The 27,663-nt window shown below is 49.1% G+C and overlaps 1 protein-coding gene across 6 annotated transcripts in view; it reads left to right on the top strand.

Annotated features, from left to right (window-relative positions):
• Positions 1-27,663, top strand: part of MBNL3 (muscleblind like splicing regulator 3) — an 89,706-nt gene that overhangs the window by 16,608 nt on the left and 45,435 nt on the right. For 5 of the 6 annotated variants that reach the window (XR_002441551.1, XM_021406179.1, XM_021406178.1 and 2 more), the window contains exon 2: positions 12,379-13,355. The exons of the other annotated variant lie outside the window; for it this stretch is intronic. Coding sequence is in view for 4 of the 5 variants with exons in the window: in XM_021406179.1 (XP_021261854.1) it covers positions 13,182-13,355 (174 nt within the window). In the remaining variant the exon portion in view is untranslated. The remainder of the gene's footprint in view (positions 1-12,378; positions 13,356-27,663) is intronic. 6 annotated transcript variants of the gene reach the window in all.

Below are 27,663 nucleotides of genomic sequence, written 5' to 3'. Positions count from 1 at the left end.
GATTAGGTTAATGGATTGTAATGTAACCCCACCCAGCTGGTCATCAGTGCCTTGGAAATGCCTTGTGATTGTGCTCAGCGTTGCTTAATTCCAAGCCCTGCCTTACCTGCAGACTTGGTGAGGCTGGAGCTTAGCCTGCTCTGTGAGCAGCAATCCTGGAGCCCTTATGGGAAGGTCTCTAGCATTTCCGCCTGGCATAGTTGGGCAGAGGTAACTCGATCTTTGGAAAAGTGCCTTTGTGCTGCAGCCCCGAGAAGAGCTGCTTTACTGACAAAGCCTGAATGCAGGCTAGTTAAATTGTAGCTCTTACATTCAAGGTCACCATTAATATTTTTTGATTGCAAGGGTTGCAAATGAGGCTTGTGTTGAGCTCCCCCACAATGTTGGGAATTGTGACGTTTCATCCCACGATTGCTCTGCCACTCTGACCCATCCCTTTAAGAGAGAAATAAGCTTCACCAACTGCTATACGTAAATCTCTAACTTACTGCTGACACTGGAAGTCCCTAAAAAGAAGTGTCTGAGAAGAGACTGATGCTCGGTCTGGAGCATATTGAAGTGTTGGGGGCAGGGAGATCAGAGCGTGATCATGGCCAAAGGCTCCAAGGGAGCTTATCTTCCTCCTTCAAGTGGAGCTGTGAGGTCCTCGCCGAAGGATGCTGCGGGTGTGTGGAGCTTGCACAAGTGCTAGGGAGACTGGACAAGGAGCAAGTGAGCAGCTGGTTGGGGAAAACTCGGCAGGCGAACCACAGCAGGCTCAGGAAATCCTCTGAGTTAAAAATAGTGGGAGGCTGGGAGAGTATCGGGCCGGGAGATAGCGCATGTCTGCCTTGCTGTTGCTCTTGGGTGGCAGTGGGTGGCTGCTGGCTGCCTGTCCTTGGCTGGGCTCCAGGGGAAGGGAGGGCCGTCCCTCCCCGTCTGCTCCCTTTCTCGGAGGTGCTCTGAGCTGTGCTGTCCCATGGGGTGAGGAGGGGAGTTTGAGGATACGGGTGCTGCTGAGAGGAAAAGAGCATCCTGCTCTGGGGGAGCGTGGCTGGGGTGGTCCTCGTACGGAGGGGTTGGGGTTAAGTGGGGCCCCAGCGTGAGCCTGGCGGGGCGGCAGCGATGCGTGCGCTGTGTCTGTGTCAAGCCCCAGTCCTGTTTTTCCTGACCTGAATGCATGGAACAGCTTGTTCTCTATTGTCTGTTAACCCTTACAAAGGCGCTTAATCTTGTTCTCTTTTGTTCTGCATTGGTTGTGCTCGGCGGGGTCAAGTCCCCGCTTTTGGTGCAGGGGCAGCGCTGCGCTCAATAGCTCTGTGCCGCACAGGGCTGAGCCAGTGACGGAGTTAATTGCCGAGTGGTGATGGCCCTCCCCAGCCGAGGATCTGCTCCCATGAGCTATTTAAGCCTCTGTTTCTTGTATCTCCGTGCCAATCAGATTAGCCAGTGCCAGGAAACAGACCACGGCCTGCTTGCTCTTGAATGCACCCTTTTTCCTTCTTACCTGTTTATCCCAGTCAGGTCACTTCCCGCTCCACCTGTTTTTTTTTTTTTTTCATTTAGCTGTGTTCCTTCCTTTTTGTTTTGTCTCCTTCTGGCCCATCTCGTCCCTCCTTGAGGCCATCTTGCTGCATTCTGACATCCAGCCCTGGCACTTGGAGGTGGGCTGTCTCCCGCTCCTGCCGTGCTGCTGGCTGCACACATCACCTCTGCCGCGCTGTGCTTTTCTTGCTCTTGCTTTCCTCTGCAGCGCTCATCCTGCTGTAACTCGGATTCCCCTTAGTGTGCAGAAGTAAAGAGATCCTCAGTTCTCCAGAGCTACTGAAAGTGCTCATTTTTCCAGCAAAGGGAAGGGGAGGTGAGTGTTCTCTGCTCGCGTGGCTGAGAGCTGCCCTGCTGCAATCGATCCCTGGGGCTGTTGCTGCTTCGTCCAAACTGGACCCTTCTGCTCTCGTGCTGCTCATTTCACCTAGGGATTTGCTGCTGCAAAAAATAAACTCAACACCCCCAGTCTCACAGGACGAAGTGTTCCCGCCTGGCCATGTGTGCCAAAACAGGCCCATCCCTTGCCTCTTACAAGGCTCCACCTTTATCCTTTTTCTAAAAATAAAAGGCAAGGCTATTCATTCCTTCCTCGTTGCTCTGTTCTGTTGTTCTGACCTTATTAGACTTTCCCGATAGAAAATTTCATTGAACTCCTCTATTAGTGGTGAAAACAAACAAGACCATTAGACTTCCTCTGGAAAAAGTGAATCTATATCGCAGGGAATTGTGGGGAGCCAATTTTCCGCTGCTGAGTTTGTGCTGTATGCATATGTTCCCTTGTATGTATTTTGTAAACAGAGTTGTCTTCACATTTAGAATTATTTAAAACAATATTTATCCTTTAGATCTGAACTCCCCACTTGGAAATAAGTAGCTTCTGTAACGTTATAAGGAGCAAAGTGGCTGTTAGCTGGGGTTGCAAGAAGAGACTTTTTTTTTTCAGACCTCCGGAGCTAAATATATTTTGAGGCTTATGTATGTGCATGTACGTAGGAATGGTAGCCAGGTGATAGATTGCTAAGCCACATCATAAATTCAGTTTGTTGGACACCTTTGATTACCTCCTCTGCACTCTGCCTGTAATCATTCTCCTTCAAACATCCTTCTAATGTTCTTAACAGCAGCCAATTAAAACAAAGACTGCACTTGCCATCTATCCCCTCTTCCCTCTGCCATCATCCAAGCTCCTTCCCTTCGGGGAAGGAATTAAGTGCACTGGTGGTTCCAAGAGCGCGCTCTGGATCTGGGGGAGTATATCCCTGTTTGGCTTTTGTCTGCTGATTTAAAGTCAGCTTTGGCAGATACCCAACAATGCAGGGGTGGTTGCTCATGTGTTTGGGGCTGCATGGTGCTGGTGGGAAGGATCCAGCACATGGAAGGCACCGTTCATCCAGACGTGGACCCTGGCTAGTGAGAGCCTGCCTTCTCAGACTCCTGGTTTGATCCGGTGGTTTCACATTAAGCCAGATGTTTCCTGGAAGAAAAACACGCCACAAGCATTAGGTGGGAAATCAAAAGTAATTCCTGTCACTAAGACCTTCCACGGAGGAGAAGTTGGAGGCCGTTGTGTTCCACAGATGCGGGAGGGTGGGGAGATGATTGAAGATCTCGGGACTTGTGTTGATGTCCGTGACTCAGACATCTTAGGGGGAATGGAGGATGTTCAGTCACTGCAGAGTTGATTCACCTACCTGGCAACGAGATGAAGAGCAATGAATAATAGATTCTGGGGGGTGTGGAAGGCAGGAGAGGCCAGCGCACTAATTTTAAGCAGCTTGGGAAGTGCCTCAAGGGTGACTTTGGCTTTTTCTTGCCTTTTTTTCAGAGCTTAGCTCTGGCTCCTCTCTGTGCAGTTCCCCAACCCCTCTCTGTGCTATGGGCGCACCAGGCATGCAGCCCCTGGACCCTCACCAGGCAGGTGGTACTAGGTGCCAGAAGTACACTTCCAAAATGGGCTCTTAAACCTTCCAGGTGCCTTCCGGCTCTGCTGTTCCCCCCCCCACCCTCCGCGTGTACTGCAGCAGTGCTTCTGTGCTGGCAGCGTGTTTATTGCTGTGCAAGCAGGACTGGAGCCATTGGACATGCCTTTCATCCTGTTGCAGCCTGCTGGAGTAATGGGGCAGATGTATGTGTATGTGCATGCTCCCCTCCTCCCTTTCTGCATCCTGTTTCTTGCTGTAATGACTGTGGGGTCTGAGAGGTTGTATCATCTAGTGTTTATACAGCCTCTACCATAGACATTTAGTAATGCCCGATTGCCATTCTTGGATTTGATCTGCCGAGCATCACCAAGAGAATGGTCCCACTTGCATAGGGACCGAGCAGCATGTCCGTTGTCACTGGTGGTGCCCACAGCTGTGGCAAGTTTTAAGCCCCTGTCCCCAGAATCTGGCACCTGCAGGCTAGAGCATCTGTCCTGTGTAAGTAGTGGCCTGTGGCAACCACCTGTGTGAGAGCAATGCCTTTGGGGCTTGAGGCTGGGCTGCCCTGGGTTTTCACTGGTATAAGGAAGTGGAAAATAAGCTCTCAGTTGTTGGTATGTTTGCTTTTCCTGATTTCCCGCATCTTTAATTTTTTTTTTAATGCTGAAAGAAATGATCTTAAATATCTTGGATGCTTTTGTTGACTCTTCCCGTCTCTTTCAGTCATCACATATTTGATTTGCAACCAGAGGGTGCTGTTACAGGGCTGAGTTGAGCAATAAGTCAAGGCTACCTTTTTCCCAGGTCTTAAGTCGTTTCACAAATGATTCTTCGGTCCCTTTGTATGTGTTGTGCCCTTCTGTGTAGCCCAGAAGTGATAGGTGCTTTCATTACTGTGCACGACTCCTCGTTTTGTTACACATCATGTAATTCAGATGGATTTGAATGTGGTAGCATAAAGGCTTTGGAGGCCTGCCCTGTGCAAAGGGGAAAATTACTGTCTGGCCTGAAGTGATGGCTTTGTGATGACTGCATTGTGTTCTGGTGCTCTGTGTTTGTACCAAACTGGTTCGCTGCCAAGTTACTTATGGCTTATCCAAGCACTCAGTACAAAGAATGTTAAAAGAAAAACTATTTCTGTTTTCTGTGGGTTCCTCCGGCTGAGAGAATTCAAACCGCTGTCCAAGTGGCTGTCTCCTCTTTCTGCAGGCCAGTTTTCACCTGGCTGGGCAGCTAATGTTACCGTGTGAACCTACAGCGTGTGTGTGTGAGGGCAGGGATGTTCTGTGAGGAGATGCAGCGTGACACCTGAAAGGAAAATGCCTCCTTGTTACTTGCCCTGGAGGCTGTGCTGGAGAAGACGTGTCTCCTGGAGCACTGGGGTTATGTGACTGGGAAGTCCAGGGCTCCTCAGTAGCCACAGCCGTTCCGACCCTGCAGCGTTTCTCTTCAGCTCCTTGTGAGCAAGCTTCACCTTGCTCCTCAGAGCCCCACTGCAGCTCGGTGTGCAGGATGAGCACTGCAGCCTGCCTCCTGCTCTGAGCCTGGGGATGCCTTCCCCAAGTCCTTGGTCTTCCGTGCAGCGCTGAGTGGCTGAGCTGGCCTCGTACTGCACTCATTCTGCTGCTTCATGGCACACGTTGTCTGGTTCGAGGGCTGAGGCTGTGCTTGAAGCTTAGGAAAGGCAGATTGTCACTGCTGCCAGCAGTGTCCTGCAAAGGGCAGGTCATTGACAGGATTCCTTGCTGTTGGCCGTGTCCCCATTGGCCTGCCCAAATGCGTGGACGCTTGGTTGATTGTCAGGGACCTTGGGGGTTTCTTGAGCACTGAGCAGGATAATCAGGTAGATTGTGGGATACATCTGCTTGATCCTATTTCTTATGATTACGTGGTGGGGAACAAGCCTTAATGAGCCTTGGCCTTTCCTGTCTCCTCTGTAGATTTGTTTGACTCAATTGAGCTCTCTTTGTGCCAGACGTCTCTCTTTTGTGCTTGGAGATGGAAGCATCCACCTCTGAAGTTGGCTGTGCTTTGAGCAGGCTGTGGATTAGCTGACCTCTAGAGATCCCTGCCAACATTTTTTCCCTTTTTTGTGTGCGTGTTTGCAGCTGGTGTAATTGTGGTCCTAACCCCTCCCTAGTGGTGCTGGCAGTGAAGGGGATTTTAGCACTGGTTCACAGAAGCATCGTAGCTGCTTCTCTATCACGGAGAAAATGCTGCTTTTGAGTTAACCACTGTGCTCTAATGCGCTCTCTGGCCCCTGTGGTCCCAGGGAGCTGCCTCCTGTGTGAGACCAGAAGAAGTCTGCCAGATGGGTTCCTTCTCTGTGTGTCTGTGGCTGGGGAGAGATGCACTCAGATCACCTGTATCTCACAGGTGGACAGGGGCTGCAGGTGGTCTCCATCACTCCTAGCAGAAAGCCGAAGGAGCAAAGGGGTCTTATCCTCTACCTGGTCTCAAATAAACTGATGGCAGGAAATCAAAAGCCAGAAGAATAAAGATGTGTGTGGTAGGGGTTGTTATTTCTAACAACAAATGTTTTCAGCAAAACAGGGGGAAGCTCCCTTTGAAGCACTGTGTGCTGCCCTGGAGCACCCTATGGGCAGGTATTTGTTTTGCTGGGCACATGTAGGGGTCCAGCACTGTAGCTTTCTGACTTTGCTCAGAGACAAATGAATACACAAAAAAGCTCCTTCAATTGCAGTACTCCTATAATAGGTTTTTGGCTTAGAATTCCCCAGCAGATAGTGGCAAATAGCTGTCAGCTTTTTGCCTGTGGAAATGTTTTGGAGAAGAGCCAGTCCCACAGGAGCGAAGGGGAGAGGTGTTCTTTGCACGTTGCTGGACAGGAGGTTGATGATGAAGAAAAGCAGATTGTGAAGATTTCAGGCAGCTGAGGGAGGAGGAGCACCACGGGCCACAGTGAAGAATGATAGATTTCAGAAATGGATTTTTTCCAAATATTTCATTAGGTACAGCACTTAGTTTTCCTGTAATTGTTTGCTGCAAGGTGTAAATGTGGAGAATTGCATGCTCGTAATGGAGGGTAAAGCTCACCAAGTTTTTCTGTTGTTTTTTTTTCCTCTGATCTTAAAGGTTTCCTTCCCTTACAGTTCTTTACTTTATCTGTTTGTTTTGGCTTTCTGATTCCTCAGCTGCCACTTCTCCAGGTAAGAGAAGTGCCCAGGTCAGGCTAGGTCGTGCTGGAGCCGTTGTGAACAGAGCAGCGCTTGCAGAGGTGGATGATGGCTGGTCCATTTCTCGAGGACGGCAGCATGCAGCACTGCTGTCCCTGCAGAACACTGTATCTGTGTTCTGGGGTGCTGGAAATCCAGCAGCTTCAGCAAGGTGCTTCTTGGCAAGCTTTCTGCGATGTGGGGCTGCAGTACGTACATCCTCAGCCACTGAGGATTCAGTTTGTGCTGCTCTTTCCGTAGAGGTCGTGACCAGTAACCCACACTCTGTAAAGTGACTCCAAGCCAGAGGCATGAGTGAGTGTGGGGGAAGGAGGATGAGTGACAGTGGCTTCTTGAGCACAGAGATGTTGTGGTATTTGCATGCCCATACATCCGGCTCTTGCACACAGCAACTTCTGTAGCTGGTTTGCATCCTGTCAGTGAGGCTTTACCATTGCAGCGGCGTTGGGGGTGTTCTTTTTGTGTGTGGTGTGTGGGTTTGTCCTTTCTGAACAGACAGCAGTCAGGGCTGAAGTTGGACTCTTGGGCATGCAGTGTCATCCTTGGTGACTCGTGGCCCTCAACAGCAGCAGTTAGATCTGGAACGGAAACTTTTCAGGCATGGCTGTGGTAGAGAATCTGCTGCTTTTCTGTTCAACCGGTAGGAGAACAAAGGCCTTACTCCTTACTTGTTGTAAAGGTCTACCTCACATTAAGTAAACCGTTCCCTGAGGGAGAAAGTGTCCAGGTACAGACTGTTCACAAAGGAAATATACAAAGTGCCTCCCGAGTTCCTTAAGTATTTGCTATAGTATAAGGGCCGGAGCAAAAAATAGAACGCTTTCTAATTTGAGAGCAAAAAATGCCTCTTGCAGGTGGTAGAAAATTCACTGACCTTCTTCAGCTTGGATCCTGCAGCAGTGAGTGCACAGGCGAGGGGATAAGGCTGCTGGGAGGCCGCAGTGTGCACAGATCCCTCTGTTCCAAGCACCCAGCGTGTGCCCGCTGCCTACGCGCTGCTGGCACTGCCACAGGAATTTGAGTCTGCAGCGATTTGAGAGGTTCTTGTGTGATGCGGGGTAAGAGCCTTGCTAATCTGGACTTCAGCGGAGGATCCGTGTATTGATCTCATGAGGGTTATTTTTGTGGTTTCTTTCGCTGTTTACAGCCGCGCCAGCTTCGCTTCTGAACCACTCGTAAACCCAGCAGAGCTGCTCTGTGATGCAGTCATGGCAGTACCTGACTTGCATGGGCTCTCAGGGCCCCAAATGAGCTTCTCGAATGTCAGACAACGGAATGAATGTCACCAATGGCTTGGTAGGTCCTGGCTGAAGATGCTTGCTTTCCCCTCTCTGGCTGTGAAAGCTCCCTGCAAAAGTGCTTTTCCTTTTCTTGTGCCTCACTGCCAATACATGTACCAGTATGGCACTCCCCAGCAGAATCTTGTTGCTGACCGAACCTCTCTGGCACCTTGAAGAGCAAGGATGAAGCTTTTTATGTCCTTTGTTTCTGTTGTGAAAGTGGAGAAGAAAGAACCGAGGAAGATGCTCCAGCTTAGCTTTCCACGGGGATGTGAAATTGCTGTTGGATTGTTGTGGTGCTCTAAAGGCTTTTGTTTCTCTTTCAGAACAAAGTAGTTCAATGTGCTGTTTTTATTGTTCCCGTTTCTCTCTGCCATGCAGTATTTCCAGGAACACAGCATTTATTTGGGAGCTGTTTTTTCTGTCACTGAAACCATCTTGCTTCTGTCTGTGAACGAGAGGCTTCACCAGCCTGGCGTATCACAGAAGGAGCAGCGGGTGCACCAAGTTTTTCTGCACCCATTGGGGTGCAATAAAAAGCTGGAGCTTGGCCTCGAGAATGCCCAGTGCCCCCTCTCTATCTGCCTTCTCCTGGCAGGTGATGGGAAATAGCTTCCCTTCTCCCTCACCAGCACTGTCAGTTGGGATGAAAGCACTTCTGCCTCTCACCTGAGCAGCCACAGCCTGGAGATTGTTGAGGAACAGTAAATATAGAACCCTACCTTGCTGCTTTTACTGAGTCACTTTTTTTTTCCCTCTGGAGGGGAGGAATAATAATAATAAAAAAAAAAAAAAAAAACACCCTCAACTCTTTTAATAGCATCATTTACACGTGGGAGCTGCTCGAATCCACCCTGTCACACAAATTACCATCTCTGGCTGTCAGGAAGTGTGCTCGGGAGCTGCCATCCGCGGGGGGTGTCAGTGCAAGAGATTGGTTTCATGCAAGCAGGAGGCATCCAACCACCGAGCGGAGACGTTTGTCCTCATGTTACCTCGAGCAGCGGGGGCATCTCAGTCCCGCCGGCGGCAAACACCCGTATGCCCTTCGCTTGTCACACTGCTCTTGTCCCCATTCCCTTCCTTAGCTGCGGGGCTGGCTCTGACATCTGGGGCAAGCCCCTGCCCTGCTGCATCTCAGGCAATTAGCGCCTGGCCCAGTAAGCGGCCCTGGAGCTGGGGCTTGAGCCTTGCTGCTTCCTTAAAGGGATAAAACCACGAGCTTTTCTCTCTTTCGCTGCTTTTTTTTCAGCTTTGATGCTGCAGTTGCAGCTCGATTGGCCCATCTGGTCGTGGGGAGCTGAGCTCTGCAGCGGGCCTGGCTCGCTGGGAAGGGTTCAAAAGGCAGCACCTTGCTTTTGTTGTATTTCCTGCAAGCTAACGAAACCTGTGTTTTGTGGAGCTACTTTGTAACCTCGTTAGATGTTGGTTTTGGCATAGATGCTTTTATTCCTCCTGTTTGAAACAAGCAGGAGAACAAAGTGAATGGAACACCAGTTCCCAAGAAGGGTAATGCGCAGAGCTGTGAGGATGTATCGTGGTGAGATTGGCTGTGATTGTTTGCTGCCAGGAGCTGAAACGGGGAGAAGTGAAACTTCAGTGTCAGGGGTGGGTTTCTGTCAACTGTTTTTATCTTCTGGCTGTCTGCAGGGAGTCTGACTGCAGCGCGTGAGCACTCTGTGTGATGTCAGCCCAGAAAGCACACATTTTTAGGCTTTCCCTGTGGCCGCATGGAGAGGGAATTTGCAACAATCCAAACATTGACAGAACTGTATTTGTTGACTTGCAGAAAATCCTAGCTCGTACTCCTCTGGGCTGCGATCACATAAGCCTGAACATGATGACTTCTGTCTGTGCTTGCTGCTCTCCCGGCCCCAATAAACCTGGGAACCAGAGGCATTTCTTCTGATTCAGCAAAGCACTCAAGTACAGCTCCAGCTTTCCTCTCTGCAGTCACTGCCACTGTGCTCGGGGTGAAGCAGTGCTTAAGCCTTCTGTGTGTGTAACAAGGGATTTGGGTGGTGTGTGCTGTGGGATGCTCTGCTACTTGTCAGGCAGGTAGCAGAGATGTGCTGGCACTAACATCTTACTTGGCTAGCTCTCCTCATGTGGTAGTGCCCATGCGAGGCTCTGTGATGTTGGTCGGCCTGCAGGGAGGTGGGTGTGTGGTTCCCATGACAGAATATTCCTTGTGTCTGCTCCTGACCACTGAGCTAACCTGTGCCCTTCTGCAGGCTGTGGGGCAGGGCTCTCCTTTCTGCTTCTCTCAGCAGATCGAATACTTCTTTATAGTTTTGTTCCTAAGAGTTGTAAGGGAGCAGAATGAGCCACGTCACCTGTATGTGAGCGTTTTGATATTTGGGGCTTCATGTTTCCTAGGATTCACGTGACTTATCTTCCATCTTGAGGGCCCAGAGCAGCTTACTGCATACGTGCGTGCCTGTAAAGTCTGTGCACACCGTGTGCTCCTGAGGTACATGGGTGTGAGAAAGATGAATGCTTGTGTTGCTACGGACTTTGGGATTTCTCATGGGAAATGACAGTCGTAACTGCGCTGCTTGCACGCTGCGCTGTGGTTATGTGAAGCTCAGAGCCTTGCTTTCCCTGGAGCCTGAAGCTGTGCAGTAGGCACCTAGTGCACAAGATGGTTGTACTTAGTCTGCTCGGAGCAGCTCCTGGGAGCATTCCTGCTAATCCCCACCCATATTTGACCTGTTGTAGCTCGTTTTGGAGCGCTGCACCCAGCCTGTCCCTAGCTGGCTGCAGGGAGGTTCTGCACATCTTTTCCTGCTCGCTGAGCTCTCTTGGACTGGGAGCCCAGTCATGAGTGAATGGGATTTGTGTATGGATTTGCTCCGTTCACAAAATCAGAATTGATTGAGAGCATCTCTGTTCCTTAAAATCCCAGAAGGCACAAGCATGGCTAGATGTGCTTTTTTATTACTTTCCTTTGAGGTTTGAAACACGTCTAGCAAATCTGATCTCGCCGTTCCCCACCTGATGTCCAAAAACACAGAGATCTTCCCAGAAGCATGGGTTAGCAGAACTTCTGCCCCGCTGATGCCATCCTGCATTCAACAATCTGGACGCTTTGTTAGAAACTCGACTCCCATTAGCCTTGAGCAGACTTGTAGTGTAGGTTTAGCGAATGTTGTTTTCCGTGTGAAATAATTCAGCCCATGAATCAAACAGGCTCCCTGCCCCACCCCCTGCAGCCGATGACAGCAGCTTCCTACACGCCTTCCTCGCAGCATTGTGTGGCTGCTCCAGCTCCAGCAGGTCTTGGTTACCAATCAGCGTAATTGCAATAACACACCAATAATAAAAGAGGAATTGAAGCTTCCCATTGTTGTAGTTGAAGGCTCTTCTGCAGAAGTTTGGAGCCTTAAAAGCCTTACATGAGCGACATGCTGCGCTCCCAAAGTGCTTGCCAGAGCGGATGGCAGTGCTTTAGGAGGTTAAAGAATGGGATTTTGGGGGCTCGAACAGCGCAGTCCTATCAGGTGGTGTTCACAGAATCATTAAGATTGGGAATGACCTCTAAGGTCATCTCATCCATTCATCGGTAATATTTGATGTACAGCTTTGGTACATCAAATATTAGAGTGGAACTCTAAGGATGGCTTGCCATTATAGCGGATGCCAAGGGCTCCTGGGATGGTGCACTGGGAATTGCTTGTGTAGCATGAGCTGCTGGAGTTGGAGCGACTTGAGCTGTCTTCAGTCTCGTGGAGAAGCGCGGCTGTGAACAAGGGGTTAATTCATTCCCTGTGTGCGCAGCTCACGTTTCCCTGCCAGGTTTGCTTTTCGTTTCATAGGCTCCAAATGTGTGGCTGCGCTACCACGAGCGAGCCGCGTGTCCTCGCATCACACCGCCGGCGCGGCGCTGGGTGAAACCCACCTCGGAGCAGGCGGAGGGCTGAGCTGCCGCGCTTCCTTCTGCTTTGTGTACAGGAGCCAGCGCTGCTCTTCCTGCCTTGCTCCTGCGGAAGAGGGAAGGAGGTGGGGGAGATGAATGCAAAAAATACACCACTCCTAAAGTCCCCGGAATGGGGCATTGCTGCCTTTGTGTGGAAAGGCGCGTGCTGACGGAGGTCCCCCGGCCCCAGAGGGACTTGGCCGGGGCCTGGGCCGGGCACAGCCTCAGGCCGAGGCGTTCTGTGTGCAGTGGGCACAAAAATGAACGTCTGCCAGAGGAGATCGATCTGAAACAATCTCTTTTATTGGGTGGCTGCCCAGCGCTTCTGCTGCAACAGTCGATCTAATTGGTTGCTTCCTCCTCCCATGCGCAGCTTCGTGTGGGAAATGCCCTTTTTATCTACAATGGCTGACTGCACTGTGCCGCACTGTCAGCGTCTGGGGAGCCCCGCGCGTGCGGCTGCTGCTTAACGCTGAGTTTGGAGAGGGGCGATTGTCTGGTTGGAGCTGATTCTATTTCTCTTTTCCCTGCAGGTTGCTGAAAAGTGCCTTTCCTGAAGCCACCGCTGCTTGGATTTCTGTCTAGGGCTGCCTCTCTCTTCCCCTTCACCCCCTCTCTTTTTAATTTGGCGTTGCTTGCAGTCCATACCCTGACGGCAACTCATCCATCCTGCTCCTTTTTTTTTTTTGTGCTCCCCGTTTGCACGCAGTTTGCTCAGCCATTTTTTCTTCCCCCGACTATGTAGCAAATATTAAAGAAAAAAAAAAAAAAGGAAAGAGAAACCTAACATCCTTTTGCTCGTTTTGATGCTCGTGAACCGTAATTTTGAGAAGCAAGAGAAAGAAGGAAAAAAAAAAGTTTTCCCCCCCAAGGACTGAGACCATTCCACAAACTGAAGTGCTGCCAGCAGCATATGCTTTTTGCAAGAATAATTGAAACCATTAACCGGAGAGCACAGAATTCTTTTGAAAGTCTGCCAGTTATTTTCAAGTAACTTAGGCAGTGGCACAAAATATAACACTTATATTTTAACTTCTACAATTGCACTTTTAGGAGCTGGCCTCTAATTTGATTTTCAGTTACTCTGATAAGATTTCTATTTTATGATTGGCTTTATGTTTAATTCTTGTTTAAACAAACACGATTTGACTTAAATGAAAACCTAAGTGCTGATGAATAGGAGTTCTACCAAAGCAACAAGTTAGTTATTTCTTCACGTTTAACTTGAATTCACTTTTTTACCCTTTTTTTTAAATAAAGAAAAAAAAAAAGATCGGCAGTAAATATTGCCCTGAAGAAGGGCGCGATTGCTTGCATTTTGATTTTTGTTTTTAATATGGCTGTGAACGTTTCCCTGGTTCGTGATACAAAATGGCTGACGTTAGAAGTGTGTCGAGAGTTTCAGAGAGGTACTTGTTCTCGGTCTGATGCAGAGTGCAAGTTCGCCCATCCGTCACGGAGTTGCCATGTGGAAAATGGTCGAGTTATTGCCTGCTTTGACTCCCTAAAGGTGAGGACGTCTAACACGTGCGTTACCTAAGCTCACTTGCTTTCCTTCTCTTCCGAATCGCTCGGCTGTGAGTGTTACAGAACTGTTTTTTTTTTTTTGCTCTTTTTCTGCCGAGAGGTTGGTGTGGGATGTGGCTCCTGAAATCTGGGTTAGCCGGGAGCCTGCCTCTCCTTTGTTTGGTCTCATTCAAAAATGGGAAGTTTCAGATAGTTTTTTTTGCTTAGAGATCGCAGCCAGAATAGAAAGAAGTGTCCAGAGGGGAGCTCTGCCACGGCGCTCTTTTGGTTGGGTCTCACATCAGGTGCGACCGCATCAAGCCTCACATCATGGAGAGGAAAAAGAGAATTTTGTCCAGAGCGTTTTCTAACTGTAGCTCGGGTCTGATTCAGCTCTCCTGGAAATGGGGAATGCATGTTGCGGGCAGTAAATGAAACTGAAATGAGAAAAATAGAGAACTGAAACCCAGTGCTTCGTTTGTGTCCAGAGCGCATTGGCCGTGGGTTCAGCACAGAAATCTGAAATGTGCTTTTAATGAGCAGAAATGAAAGCAGCATTTTAAGATAATGAATCAGCTTTATGTGTATTTCCTGGAGACAGAGCTGCAGATGTACTCTACCGCTGTCCTGTAGATGAGGAACAGGCAAAATATTTGGAGAGCAGCGCTCACAGGAAAAAAAGGATGTTGGGAAAATGCGTTCTGCAAGGGATGTGAGAGCAGCACGGCTCTGCTAAGCTCGTCCAGGTCCGAGCTGAGCCTTTAGGCCAGCGCTTGTCTCTGTACTGTCAATTTTGCAGGATGCAAATGGCTCTGGCTTCCTTGTCACTGTCAGCGTTCCGCGGTAACTTTCAAAACTCAGTCACTTTCTGAGTTGAGGTTTTTTTTGGCTGTTTTTTTTAAGTGAAGCCTCTCAAGGGTGGTTTGACTAAGGCGATAAAAACCTTGAAACGTCATGCGTGATTGCTTTTGAGAACTCTTCACGTTGTGTCTGATGTTTTGATTTGAATAATTAACCTGTTCGAATTTCTAAAAGGAATCTGTTAAATTTCACAGGCTTGAAAGTTTTCCCTTGTACTTCAACTGTTGCTTGAAAACCTCGGGGTTTATTTTTATGAACGCAGTGACTAACAGAACTGGTGGAGTTCTGTACACGCAGGTTCAGACCGGGGCTGGATCTGGTCTAACACGGGTTTATCCATTTTATTACCGTTTGTGGCTTCTTCATATTTTCGCTTCTGTTCCCTTTTACGAACAAGTTCAAGCTTCCTATTTGCATTTGGTTTTGCTCGTTTTAATCTGAATGTATGCAGTGGCTTAGTTACACAGTGACTTTCAAATGTTTATTTACAGTGCTGGCCTTATGATGGTGAGGGACAAAAATACTCTTTATCAGATGAGGAGGGGGAAAGTTGTGTCCTTTATGCCCTTGAAACTTTCTGAATTGTCGCCAGTGGCCGTGTAGATATCTTTGAAGAGATGAATATGTTTGTTTTACAGCATTCGTTTGTGAACTGAAAGGAGTGCTGTAATGCCATGTAAGATATTGCCACGTCCCTTGCAACAAAAGCATGCTTCAGCAGTGGGGGATGTGATGGGAAATGCTGTGCTGAGAAAGGAGAAGAAAAAAGAGTAGGGTATGAACTTCTGCAGCTCAGCTTCTTCCCTCTGAATCTGGTTGTTAGATAATGTTTTCATTGCAGTTTTCTCCTGACACAGTAGTATATGTCCTATATGTGCTAGTTTAACCAATCCGAATTTTCATGGGAACAGGTTTTTTTTTAGACTCCACGAGGCTGTCGTCAGCCTGAGGAGAGTGGACAGCTCTGCCTCCCGTCCCAGCCAGCACACCTGGATGAGAGAGAGCACACGGCTTGATGGTGGGGGCAATTTCTGCACCCTGCTACTCCCCCAGGGAGTGGGTCTGAGCCCTTCTTTCCTCCATGCAGATCCTCTGGGTGGGTCCTGGTGCTCTCGCTGGGAGCACCGGCTGCTGCTGCCCCACTGCAGGGTGCAGCTCCAGAACCACAGCCTGCTTTAACAACCGGCAGGTTAGCCAGGGTGGGTGGATGTGTGTGCACCACACATTTCCCAGAGGAGATAACAGCCCCGGTGACTAACCGTTCAAACAATAGTCCTTCTGTTCTGGGGCAGGAGCTGGGCTTGCAAGGCCCTGTTTGCAGTAGTATCTAGGGACTTGCGGTCGTAACAGTGGCCTCCCTTACTGGTGGCAAGGGCAATGCTATGCACGCATGTGGAGCTGTCTGAGCGTGCAGCTGTTCTCCCCTAGTGGCTGGGATGCCCTGAGTTCACCTTTGTCTTTCACCATACTGCTGCCTGCCAGGTGGTCAGCCCTCTGCACAATGCTGGGCTGAGGCCCCACCATTAACACTAACCTGTTATGGGGAGGTTTTGTTTGCCCGTCCTGTGGATGTCTCTGTGCTCAGCCTCTTCCCTTCAGCTGCTGAACGCTGATCCTTTCCTCTCCAGTGAGAGCTCCATTGCTGCTCAGTGCTCTTTTCATCTCTTCACGCCCTGCATTAGCACAACATCTGTGTTGCTTTATTGGAGACAGGATATAGGATGCTCGCAGCTAATAAGTTTTCCCGTTGTCTTGCAGTCACCCAGGGCTTTGTTCAGAGGTTGCTTATCTGCATCCATTGTGTAGTGCCGTTGCTTGTTTTTTCTCACAGACCTCTTAAGCCTGAACAATGCGTTCATACAGGAACTTCGATAACCCAGCATACAATGGCTTCACCTCGCTGCTCAGGTCACGCACAACATCTACATGCTTACTGCGGTTTTTTTCCTTCCCCAATCTCATGCAGCAGTTCTCCTTCTGTGCTTCCAGAAGTCAAATGCTTCAGTGTGTGTTGGTTCACATGAGCATACGCTGCCTGTAAGCATGTGAAGAAGATACAGGGCTGTTGGTGAGGTGATGCAGGGGTTTTATTGATACTAGGGGGGATCCACCTGCATGCTCTGAGGGTGTTGTGTGGCTGTGAAGAGCTTCCCTTGTCAAGTATTTGGGTCTTGGTTAGGTTGTGAGTGCAGGACTGCTGCCCTGGAACTGTGGTTCTTTGAAGGGAAAGCTTGCACATTTGTAGGCAACAGAAGGAACCTTTCTCAAGCAGATTGATATGAAATTTAAAAATAGTTCCTGTGAGAAGCTGTTCACGGATTTGAATCGGGTGCCAAGAGAGCTCTCACTCTCTACTTGTGCTTCCCCCACCTCATTATTCTTTAAGAAGAGTGTTATCTGAATTAATTTGTATAAATGGAAGGGCAAATGTGCCCTGCTTGGTGAAGGGTGGCACAGGGTCTCTGAGCCAGCTGTGGCCGGTGCCGCCCCTGTTCTAGAAGTGCCCTGGGCAGTGACCGCCTGGCCAGGTGCCATGGGGACACATGGCCATTACTCAGTTTTCTTCTTCCATAGCAGCACTGTGGCCTTTGGGAGCTCCCCTTCACCTGCAGGGTGCTGGGATAGAGAGCAGCAGATGGCATTGTTCTGAAACGTCCTCATTGCTTTTCCAGAGGGGACGCCTTGCCTGCTGCAAGCTGCTTGTAGGCTGGGCGGTGAGCAGTCTGTTAGGCTTTGCTGGGGAACATTTGTTTAAGAAGCTACGAAGTAGAAAATAACACTTGAGCAAAGGAGAAGACTGTCCTGTCATCTCTGTAAACCGAGATGGCCTTTGTGTTCATTCACCAGCTTTTGTCCCGGGCTTGGCACGCCCCATCCCATGGGGTAGCTGATGCCTTTTGCAGGGGTCAGGACACGGTTTGCTGGCGCGTGGCGCTGCTCACAAAGGCTCCTGGTGGCCCTGTGGTGGGCTGTCTGCAGGCGCTCATCAAGTCATTAACCTTCCCTTTCAGACGGATCAGGCCGCCGCAGCGCGAGCCTGTCTGACTCCTAATTTGCTAGCCAGCAAATCCTTCGTTGGGTTCTCCAGTTGGTAAAGATGTCAGGGAAGAAGAGCCACCAAACTTCTTTCTTCACTAGGAGCACAGATACATAACTCCACTTATTGCTTATTCAAAAATATGTAGGTGATGTGTACCAAGTGTTCAAAGAAGCTCTCGTTCATACTGCTCAGTTTGTCTGCGCTGTGGCCTCGTGGTTAAAAAAACACAAGCCCAGCTTTCTGGGGTCTTTTCGTTTTAATTTGCTTGGAGTGTGGGTGTTCTCACATGCAAAGTGGGGTTCTGAAGAGCACCTTGAGAGGCAAGAGGCAGTGCAGTGAAAACTTCAGGGTTATGAGTTTTGACTTTAGGAGATAACATGTTAAGCACGTCATGAAGCTGCTATGTGTTTCATAGCATTTCTGTGTAAAAATAGTCTGTGAACAGGCAGAAAACCAGTAGTTAGATGTGCAAGTTCTACTCGATGGTATGTTTCCCAGAAGTTATCATTATCTGGTAATAGTTTTCCAACTTGCACGGCAGCCTGAAAGCTGGCTGTGAGTAGGTTTGGCACTGCTGTACCTGAGGCCGTTCTGTACAGTTGTGCTAATTTGTACTTGTTTTGTGCTGACTTCGCTGGAGCTATATCTGATTGTTACTGATTTGCAATCGAATCTTCTTTTTTTTTAAACTACAAACTAGGAAACAACTGAAAACACCCACTGAACTTAGCATATGGTTACGCTCTTACAGAGGAGGAAGAAAGAAAAGAAAGCCATAGAGATATTTTTGGAGAGACCCTGACTGGATTTCCATTAGTGTAATGGAAAGGCAAATAATGCAGGTGAATAGTTTCGAGCCTAGTCACCTTTGAGAGAAACCTTTACTTCCCATCAGTTTAAGTCATTTACCTGTGTAAGTGACTTAAAGCATTTGATGGCAAGAAATAGACTGTCAGCAACATGTTGTTGACATTCAGTGTCTTGTCTGGATGCTTGCATGTCTCGTAGAATATTTTAGATGCTTTTTTTTTTCTTAAGCTACTGAATCAAATAGCTGAAAGGGGTTGGGGGAAACTTATTTGGGCTACGCTTTATTTGTAAGAACTGTTGTTAATGTATTTCCCTTAAAGCAGTCACTTCCACTTGAAGGACTCTGTTTCTGACTGAGGAGTGTGACTGATGTGTGCTGGAGAACCTTGCCCTGGTGGTAGAAAGGCTGCTGTCCTGAGCTGTGCCCTTGCCTCTCTGCCCTGGGTTACTGTGTCTGCGTTGGGGCTAGGAGGAGTGCAGTGTCCCTTAGGGGCCGAATTTGAGCTTGAGAATCTGAGCAGGTCTGTGTGGGGAAGCCCTGGTTTTGCAGAAATGTTCTGAAAGATCTTTTATTTTTGAATGTGAAGAGAGCACTGTTCTCCCCAAACCTCCTGACCCCTTGACCCCAGGGACCTTGCTCCCACAGGAGCTTCCCTTGCTGCTACCTGGCGGTTGGGTGCCAGTCTGGTGTCAGGTCCTTGGGTCAGGTTCAGGGCTGGGTGCAGGCCAGGCCCCTGAGGCAGCCTTGGTGCAAGGTGTGTACAGGACCACTTGTCCTTTCATTGTGCAGCTACCTGAATTTATTGCAGCTTCTCTTTGGGTGAGTTCCTCAGGCGTGTTTGCATTGAACATATTGGAAAACAGATTGGTGTGCACAGACTTGTCCATGAGACCATGCTTTAGAGGCGGGCTCTGAGGGGAGACAGGCCAAGCAAATTTGGCAGCGGGATCTCCCTTCCAAGCTCTCCTCATCCACCAGCCTTGGCAGTGCAGAGCCTTTGTGCCTGCCTGCAGTTTGCATTGCCCTGCTCGTGTCCCTGTGGCGTGAGCAAACCGCCATCCCAAAGGGTGAAAGCCAGCAGCATTTACATTATTAATATCAGCCAGAAGTAACCTTGGTTTTCTGGTTGGGAAGATGATGGTAAAGTGCTGACTGCTGCTCACAGTTGCCTAAAAAAGCAGGAGAGAAATTCTTTTGGGATGTGACTGTAAACCCTTCCGAGTTATGGAGTCCACTTAAGCAGATACATTTTGAAACCTTTTATGGGCATATTGCAATGTTGCACGGGCCATGGCATGTCAGCTCCTGCTCCCCAGGCTCATTTCCCTTTTTCAAGGGCAAAGTCCTCTGGACTGAGGTTCCAGTCTGTGAAATACCAAGTCTGACTTGCAGCACTTCAGAATTAACATGGAAAGCAAAGAACTTGTGCTGAAGCATGAGCTGTTGAATCAGGTTTTAAGAGAGGGAAATGGTTCTCCCTGCTCTTCTCCAAGGGGAAGAGCTGTCTGTAGTTCCCTCTGTCACCTCTGGGTTTCCAACTGGGGAGAGCTGCTCTCCTTGCACATGGCAGCACCGCGAGCTCTAGGTGTGTGTGCTGAGCAAGTCTGCTTGGATGTACAGGTACAAGCTCGGTGCCTGTGACCCAGTGCAAAAGCAGTGCTGCGCTCTGCAAGCCCCAGGGGTTTCCTCTGCACCAGAAGCCTGGCTGGCAAGCTCTGGCAGCTCTAAAGCTTACCCTTGTGTGGCTCTGAGTCAGAGCCGGGAGTTGGCCAAGGGAGTACAGTGGGGTATGTTGGTACTGTGAGCTCTCACTCCTCGACATGTGCTGTGCTGCAAGCTGTGGCATTGCCAGATCCACATGGGGCCTTCCCCAAAGCTCAACCTTTTCTTCTTCCAGCCCTGATCCATGCCACTGACATGGGGATTCCAGTAAAGGCCCCAGGCCTGCAAGTTTCTGTCCCCAGAGAGAGGCAGGAGCCTCGTGAACATGAAGCCACACTGGAGCACTGTCTCCTCCCTTGCTGCTGCATCAGCAAAGCTGCCTCACCATGTCTCTTGCTCTTGATTGCGTTAAGCTGGTGAGGTTGGCTGGGGGGGAGAGGATGGAAGGTTCCTCAAGGAGCACGACTCCACGAGCTTGTACAGAGTCACTGATTTTTTTCAGTAGCGTAGCATCAGCTTGGTGTAATCCCTTTGCTGAGAATAGTATTCTGCTGCTTGGTTCACCCATCTGAAAGGGTGCAGTAATGTGCATTTATGTAATTGAGCCGTTTGGAAGATACAAAACAAATATAAACAAGATGTGCCAGGTTTTCTGGAGAGCCCATCGTCTGACATCTCCCACAGAATATTTAAATAAGCGGTTAGATTTCCAAGTGAGGAGCTGAGCTCTTTGAAAATCTGCCCCTATAAATATTGTTATGCTGGCATTAAAATAAATGCTTTGAGGCACTTGGATGAATGTTTCTTCACACAAGCAGTCTTACGCTTATTAACGTTGTTTACTGCTGTTCATAAAGCAGCGGAGAACCAGGCAGTGACCTTTTCCTGTCCCATTTGATCTCTCCTGCAATGTCTAAGGATGGCCTTAGAAAGACCAGCATTCAGGCTGCTTTCAAGTGTTGCAGTGCCTGTCTGTGCCTAATTGCACTGCTTGACCCCTCAGGAGCAATGCAAAGAAAAGAAGACTTTGAAGGTTGAGTGGAGCTGAGCTACTGTAGTAACAAGATTCTGGGTGCCTTGGGCAGGTGTCCTAGCTGAGGAAGCGTGTCAAAACCTGGCTCCTTCTGAATGAACAGCTATCTGACATGGTTAATTCTTCTGCAAACAAACCTGGCTGTTGGGGAAAGCCTTCTCTCTTTTGATAGAAGTCAAGCAAAGTATTTTTTACCTCTAGCTAGTATGTTCAGGTGGTAAAACCTTGTTCCTGTCCACACGATAGAGAGTGCATGGCAAGAGAAATGCTGATCTCTGCTCCAAGAAACGCTTGACATTGAGCAATTTTCTGAGCCAGGTGTTTGGCCTCATGTTGGATTTTGGTGCCCCCCCATTGTCAGAAGAGCTTGAGGCTGTGGTTCTGGGCTGGTGGGTTTTAACCTCTGCCTGCATCTTTACTCCTGCCTGGAGCTGGCACTGTGGCCTGTCTGCATGGTCCCTGCAGTGTGCTTGAGCTCCGAGCTGGAAAGCTGTGATCTAGAGGTGCCTTTCTGCAACATTTAGCTTAAAGCCGTGGGGAAGGTGTGCTCTTGAGGGGGAAAATTGGCTTGCTGAAAAGTGAGTGTACTCAAACCAAGCACACCTGCAATTCCTGAAGTTTGTAGTGAAATGTTATGGCAGATGGTCTGCTTACAATGCAGGATATTATTAGAACCATGATCAGTGCTAATAAGGTCATTGGCAGTGGGGGAGGAGATCGGCGCTTGACCTTGTTTGAGAGGTGGCAGCCGTGTGCTAGGGGAGAAGCTTTTCTCTTTCAGTACAGGAATGTGTTTGTTTAAAACAAGCTACTTCTTTGTGTGTTCGTATGTCTGCATAGCAGAGAGAAGCACCTAGTGCCCAACCCAACACATCTGCAGGGAGGCTGCTGACCCTAACCCTTGGTTAAGTCCACAGCGCACTGCTGAGTGGTGAAGAACAAATTCTGCTTGCAGTACCAGTCCCAAGAATGGGAACTCAGGACCAGGTTAGCTAGCCCTATGGAAAGGCTATGATACCAGAGGCATTGCTCAGTCCTTTGGTGACCCACTAGTGATGCTCACTGGGTTTTGTCAGGCAGGAGTGTGGGGATCAGCTGGTTGCATTAGTGGTGTCCACACCTTTGCCCAGCAGTGCCTATGCCTGGCTGCAGTGGGAGGTTTAAGCCATTAGACCAGATGTTGATGCTTTAACTCTACTTGTCTCCTTGCTCCTGCTTTGAACGAGAAAGCAGTTCTCTGCGATCTGCATGGCTGTGCTGCATCGAAAAGTGTTAGGGAAAGCATGTGGAGAACTGTCTGCTTTCCCTGGGAGGAGATGGCCAGGGCAGCATGACTGCAGGAAGCTGCAGCCAGTCTGCCTGGGAGCACAATCTTGAGACCTTCATTCCAGACATTATCCTAGGGCTGGTGCTGGGAACGATCGCACGGAGATTAGGTCCTTAAAGACCTCTGCCACAGCCGAGAAGAGCTTGAAAATAAAACCCCTGTGTAATTCTGACTGCGCTGCCCAATACTGCTGACTGGCGTCTTCTTCCTGCTGTCTGTTTCTGCAGGATCAGAGCATGCGTTCAGTTTGCTTTTTATAATTAAGTTCCACCCGATCCTGCGTGGTCCTGGCTTCCCTTCCATGTGGCACTGCAGATAGCCCTGCCAGCGCTGGGTGAAGAAGCCTGGCAGGAGGAAGCAGGAGCCTTGCTGAGTTGGGCATCTTTGGATGTGGAGTTACTTCTTCCCAAACTCCATTGAGGCAGGTGTTAAAAATGCACCTGGCACTTTTTGCAGGAGCACTTCCCAATCTTGCTCCCATGTCATGACACTTGCAGCCTTGTTCCAAAGCCCTTTTTCTCCATCTGCTTTCTGCTCTGTTTCCTCCTTCCCCCTGGGCTTATTGGTCCCCAAGCCCTCCATCCCTGCCAGTGGGTGGTGGCATCAGTAGGGACTGAACAAAGCAGCCCAATAAGACTCTTCTGTCTCTCCCTCCCTATTGCATCTGTGGTCACTTTTATTTCTCAGTGCATCTGGTACACTTGGAGATAAGCAGCAATCATCGTGGTTAGCTCCCTGCAGACCTTGGTTCCCCGCTGTGTCACTCGCGTTGCCTGTACAGCCCCTGTAGCACACAGTGTAGGAGCTGGAGCGAGGCGAGCAGGCGGCGTGACTCAGAGGTGCTTGGAGCCAGGGAGCTGTCAGGGCTGATGGAAGTAGGACAGGGACAGCTGAAGTGCGCCGGGAGGGAGGCGGGGGCTGCTTCAGGGAGGGGGGCAGCCCCCCCAGGGCTCCCACACATCCCAGTGGGATTGGGAAGGCTGGGTATGGGGCGTGCCAGCAGGGCCAGAATGAGCTGCTGGAGGGAGGAGATGATCCCACGGCACCAGCACTGCTTCCCTGCCAGCTCCCTGTCACAGTCCTGTCACTGGAGCCCACTCAAACGGCTCATGAGAGCTCAGGGAAGGAGTGCCTTGGGGGCTGAGAGGCAAAGGGATGGGGCTGTTTTCAGCTGGTGATGTAGAGATGGGAAGAGAGAGCTGTCTGCTGCGGGGAGGCTGGAACTCAGGCAGCACTGCGGCTGCAGCTCTGCAGCAATCCAGCAAGGACAGGCTCAGCTGGAGGCAGGCAGATTGTGCCTGAGTTAGCAAGTCTTTGAGGGGTAAGAAAAGTGCAGAAGTGGTCTCCTGCAGAGCCTGTGTGTGCAACCTGCAGACTGAATTCAATTGCTTGTATGGAAAATGCAGTTGAGTTGGTCCCCCTGCACAATCAGAACTGGATGCTTTCTCCCCACGCTCTCACAGCCTCGTGGTTGTGGAGGATCAGTAATTTGGAGGAGATGACTTGCAAAGAACGGTAGCGAGCAGCTCCAAGTTGTACCTTCCTACATGCAGTGAGATGTGGTGGAGAAGGGAACTCTTCACGTGGCAGAGCTGCAGGGTGACAAAGGCTTCCCCCACCCATATGGATTTTGGTTTTCATCAAGTTTTATGTGTTTAGAGTGAGAACTTTGGACATCTTGTTCTACCTCTGGATAGTGCTCAGAGTGGGGCCCTGAGCTGTGCCATCTCTGAGTGTTCCCCTACAGCCAAAGCTCCCCTGCTGTGGCCTTGTGTGATGTAGAGCAGATTGAATTAAGGGGATTTTTATTGCTTTGTTTCTTTGCGTGATAATGCAAAATCTTTAGAAGTATTCACATGGAATGGAGCTTACATTAGCTGGGATGGAAACACTGATGAAAATGATGTTTGGTGTCTTGATTGTGCTAATTCTGAGAGACTGATTTTTAAGCATCCTCTTAGAATGTAACCCTGCCAGGAGCAGCCCAAAGAGAGGGAAAAGTTTCAGTACCTTTTTTTCTAATACTCATTCTTTCAATCAGAGAAGCTTACCCAAGTTTGCATGGGATTTCCGCCCAGGCTCCATCGAAGCCCATCTATCAGCGTAAGGAGAGAAAGCATTTTTTCCAGCCGGGTGTTCACTGACGTAGGCACCGGCTGTGCTGCATTCCAGACTCGCTAATGACACTGGAGCTTCTTTGCAGCTACTCCTCCTCCCACGTGGCCAGAGAGGCTGCAGATGTCCTCAGGAAAGGTCATGCTTCCTTGCAGAAAAATCTCTCCTTGCCAGATCCGGGATGGACCCATCTTGCTTAAACGCAAATGGATGTTTGCATCAGAGCTGACTGTTGTCCTGGCTGTTCCTAATCAGGGCGCTGAAAGGGCTTTTTCTTGCTGTCCTTTTAAGAAAGGGTTGTGCTGTGTCTGAAGGTCTCTCTTGTTGGTGGCAGAAGCAGAATGCATGAGGTCGGGTGTCTGCCAGCATCATATTGTCGAGATAGCTTTTAAAGGCTGGTTTCCATTAGAAAGCAAATCCTTGCATTCCTCTGTGTCTGCATGAGGCTGAGCATCAGGCAGCCTGCATTGTGTGGGTGACTGGGACAAGGCTAAGCGGCTCAGAGTGAAGCTGAGGGCAGGAGTTTGGAAAGCAGGTCAGTAATATGGAAAGGGCAGAAAAACCCCACAGCAGTGTGAGCAGTTTGCTTTTAGTGACTGAAGCCTGAATAAGCAGGTGTCTGCGTGGGGATGCTTTAGGTTCAGGAACACTGAGAAAAGCCAGGGGAGGTAGAAATAACTAAAGACATGAATCTAACAGTTGGTAAAGACAAAAACTCCAAATACCAAAGCAACCCAAATGAAAGCCCTGATCTATTCCTCTCCTGTTGTTCTGCTGGAATGGACGGGCGCACACACACATATCTGCAGCATGTTTCCCTCTTAGCTGCTCTGTTACTGAGCAGTTATTCTGGGCTTGTACCAGTGCCACTCAGAGGAGAATTTAGGTCAGAATTTTTGGCAGGGCAAAAGTTGCATGCTGCAGGAGAAAGTGACTGCATCTCCAGAATGAGATACAACCTTTGTGTCGTGTCCTGCAGCTCTCCTTATAGGGAGGGGGACGGAGCTAATTAGCAGCCGCGTGGAATTAACCTTTCAGCGTCTGAAATCATAGTTTCTACAAAATGCAGTATTTGTTAGTCCCTATTCCTGGCGCTGCTTGGATAAAACCAGCATTATTAGATGTTGCTGTCTTTGGGTGGTACATTTCCAGAGCTGCTCTGCATTCCGGGTCTGTGGGTCAGTGTGGGGGATGCATGGAGCAGAACGGCTCCTGGAGCGGGCTGCCGTGTTTGCTCTGTGCTGCCTTGTGTGCTGGGAAGGGTCTGTCAGGTGCTCAGCGAGGAACCAGAGCACAGATCTGCTTTGCCTGAGCTAGGTGGGGACTACAGATCTGCACAGACCCTCATCAGGCTCTGGATAACAGTTTGAGGTGGAAAGAGAGTCTGGGAGGAGTGTTGTAATTAGGACAGATCATTAAGATGTAGGCTTTTTTTTTTTCCGGCTGAGGATGTTCTAATAAATTCATCATAAATTAACAAGTTTTCAGATGTTGGCACCGAATTTGGCACAGTGTCCCTTAAGACTGGCTGCCTGGGTGGTGCTTGTGACTAGCACACGTGTCCTGCAGTTAAATCTGTCCCATAGTTTGCAGTGTGGTGTTGCTAAATTCTTTCTTTGCCCACAGAAATGGCCTGGCGTTGTCTTTGGCATTGTGAGCCCTTTACTCCTAACCTCCGTGGACAAATTGGTGCCTGTGAAAGACCTGTCCTGTTGTTGCTGCAGCCTGTGTGTTACACTGCTGCTGTGGGCCCTGCCCTGGACTCTTAGCAAATATTTACACTGCCTTTACCTTCCTTTCACTTGAGACTTGAGCAGAGATTGGTTACATATCTGCTTTCTAGTGCTAGGCACTTCTTAAAGAGCACATCTGAAGGGGTTTCCTTAAGAGAAAAATCCCCTGCGACTTAAATGTGCATATGTTACTGGCTGTAATAGAGAATAAAGAACGCACTTAAATCAGTCTCTAGAAGCTAGCCAAGGTGAAATATTTGCCTGGGGCAAGGCAGGTTTTATTTTTCCTTCCCTTTGTTATTTTTCTTTTTTTTTTTCCCCTTCCCTTTCAAGCCTCGCTGCCTCCTGGATAGGGGAGGGCAGGGCTGTCCTTGCCTGCCCAGCTGAGCAGGCTGGGGGAGCTCTCCTGAAGGTGATTTTGCTAGCAGCACCGTTAGTCCCCGTGCCCAGCAGCAAGCTTTTTACGTCATGGGTGTGAAATTGGAAGTTTGGCATGCTTTGTATTTATTTGTTTGTTTGTTTTAAGAAAGGTCCTGATACCCGGGAGGGTCACGGCCCTCTGCCATGTCTGTCCATTCCCCTGCAGCCACCTTAGGCAGCAGGTGTCCCCTGGCAGCCCCTCAGCAGCTGAGGCTGAGCCCATCCTGCCGAGGTATGGTTCCAGGCTGAGGATTCTCCCTGTGAATTGTCAGCCCAGATGGAATTAATTTTTTTCATTATTTTTTTTTTTTCGAAAACCAGGGATCTGTTTATGCCCATTAAGCTTTTGCTTGCAGCAACACAAACAAAAATCAGGCTAGTACTCAGATGGTAAGTTTGTTGTCTGCCAAGTTCTTGCAAATAAACTCGTTTTGCCTTAGTTTCATTTTTTAAAATAACTAAACAAGAGGGGAAGCGAGGCCTTCTGAGCATCACTTTGCCCTCCAAAGATAGGAGGAAGCGTTGGGCTTGGCCGTGCAGCTGTCAGTCTCCGTGCTTCTCTGTTTGTCTTTTCCCTTGTGCAAATGTGAGGAGTGAGGCAGCCGGGGGTGGTCACACGGCCAATATTTGTATTCATGAGCACAGTGCTTTAACATTTATTCTCCTGGGCTTTAATGTACTTTGCTTGGTCCTGTCTACGTGTGGTTTGACTGCTTCAATTGTAATATTTAACAGACACTGTAGGTAGAGGAAGGTCAGAAGCATCAACTTTCCATATGACCTTGACGGATTCAATCAGCCAGTGAAAGTTGTAGAATTGGATTATGGGATTTGCAATGAAAAAGTGGTTTAAGGCACAAGAGAAACTACACCTGGTATTTTCCAAAGCTGCTCAGGTTTAGTAGCAATCTGGAGTGACAGAACAGGAGACAAAAGGTGGGAGACCTATTAGAAGGATTTGGGTGTTTGTATGTGTGTGTTTTGGGGGGGGGGGGAGGTTGTTGTTTTTATTGGTGTAGTTGTGCAGTGTTATCCAAGAGACTGGCATAGCTTTTGTAAATCAATGGAATGCCGTCTTGTAGGTAGGATTGATTTCTTTGGTTATGAATAAGCCTCGCACCGAAATGTTCACCCCTAGAAATATTAACACTGCAGGATGTCACCTGCTTCGTGTCCTGCACTAAATACATGCAGCGATCCTATGGCTAAACATGTTTCTAAACTTGTTCTCTTCGCTGGTCGCTAAGTGCCTTCTTTCATAATTGTTATTGATCAGTTGTTTGAGCTGTTCCAGGACAAGGGATGTCTGT

This window comes from Numida meleagris, chromosome 8 (genome assembly GCF_002078875.1).
Source record: "Numida meleagris isolate 19003 breed g44 Domestic line chromosome 8, NumMel1.0, whole genome shotgun sequence".
Taxonomy (NCBI): Eukaryota; Metazoa; Chordata; class Aves; order Galliformes; family Numididae; genus Numida; species Numida meleagris.
Note: the sequence above shows the minus strand (reverse complement) of the source record. Positions and strands in the feature narration are given on the sequence as shown.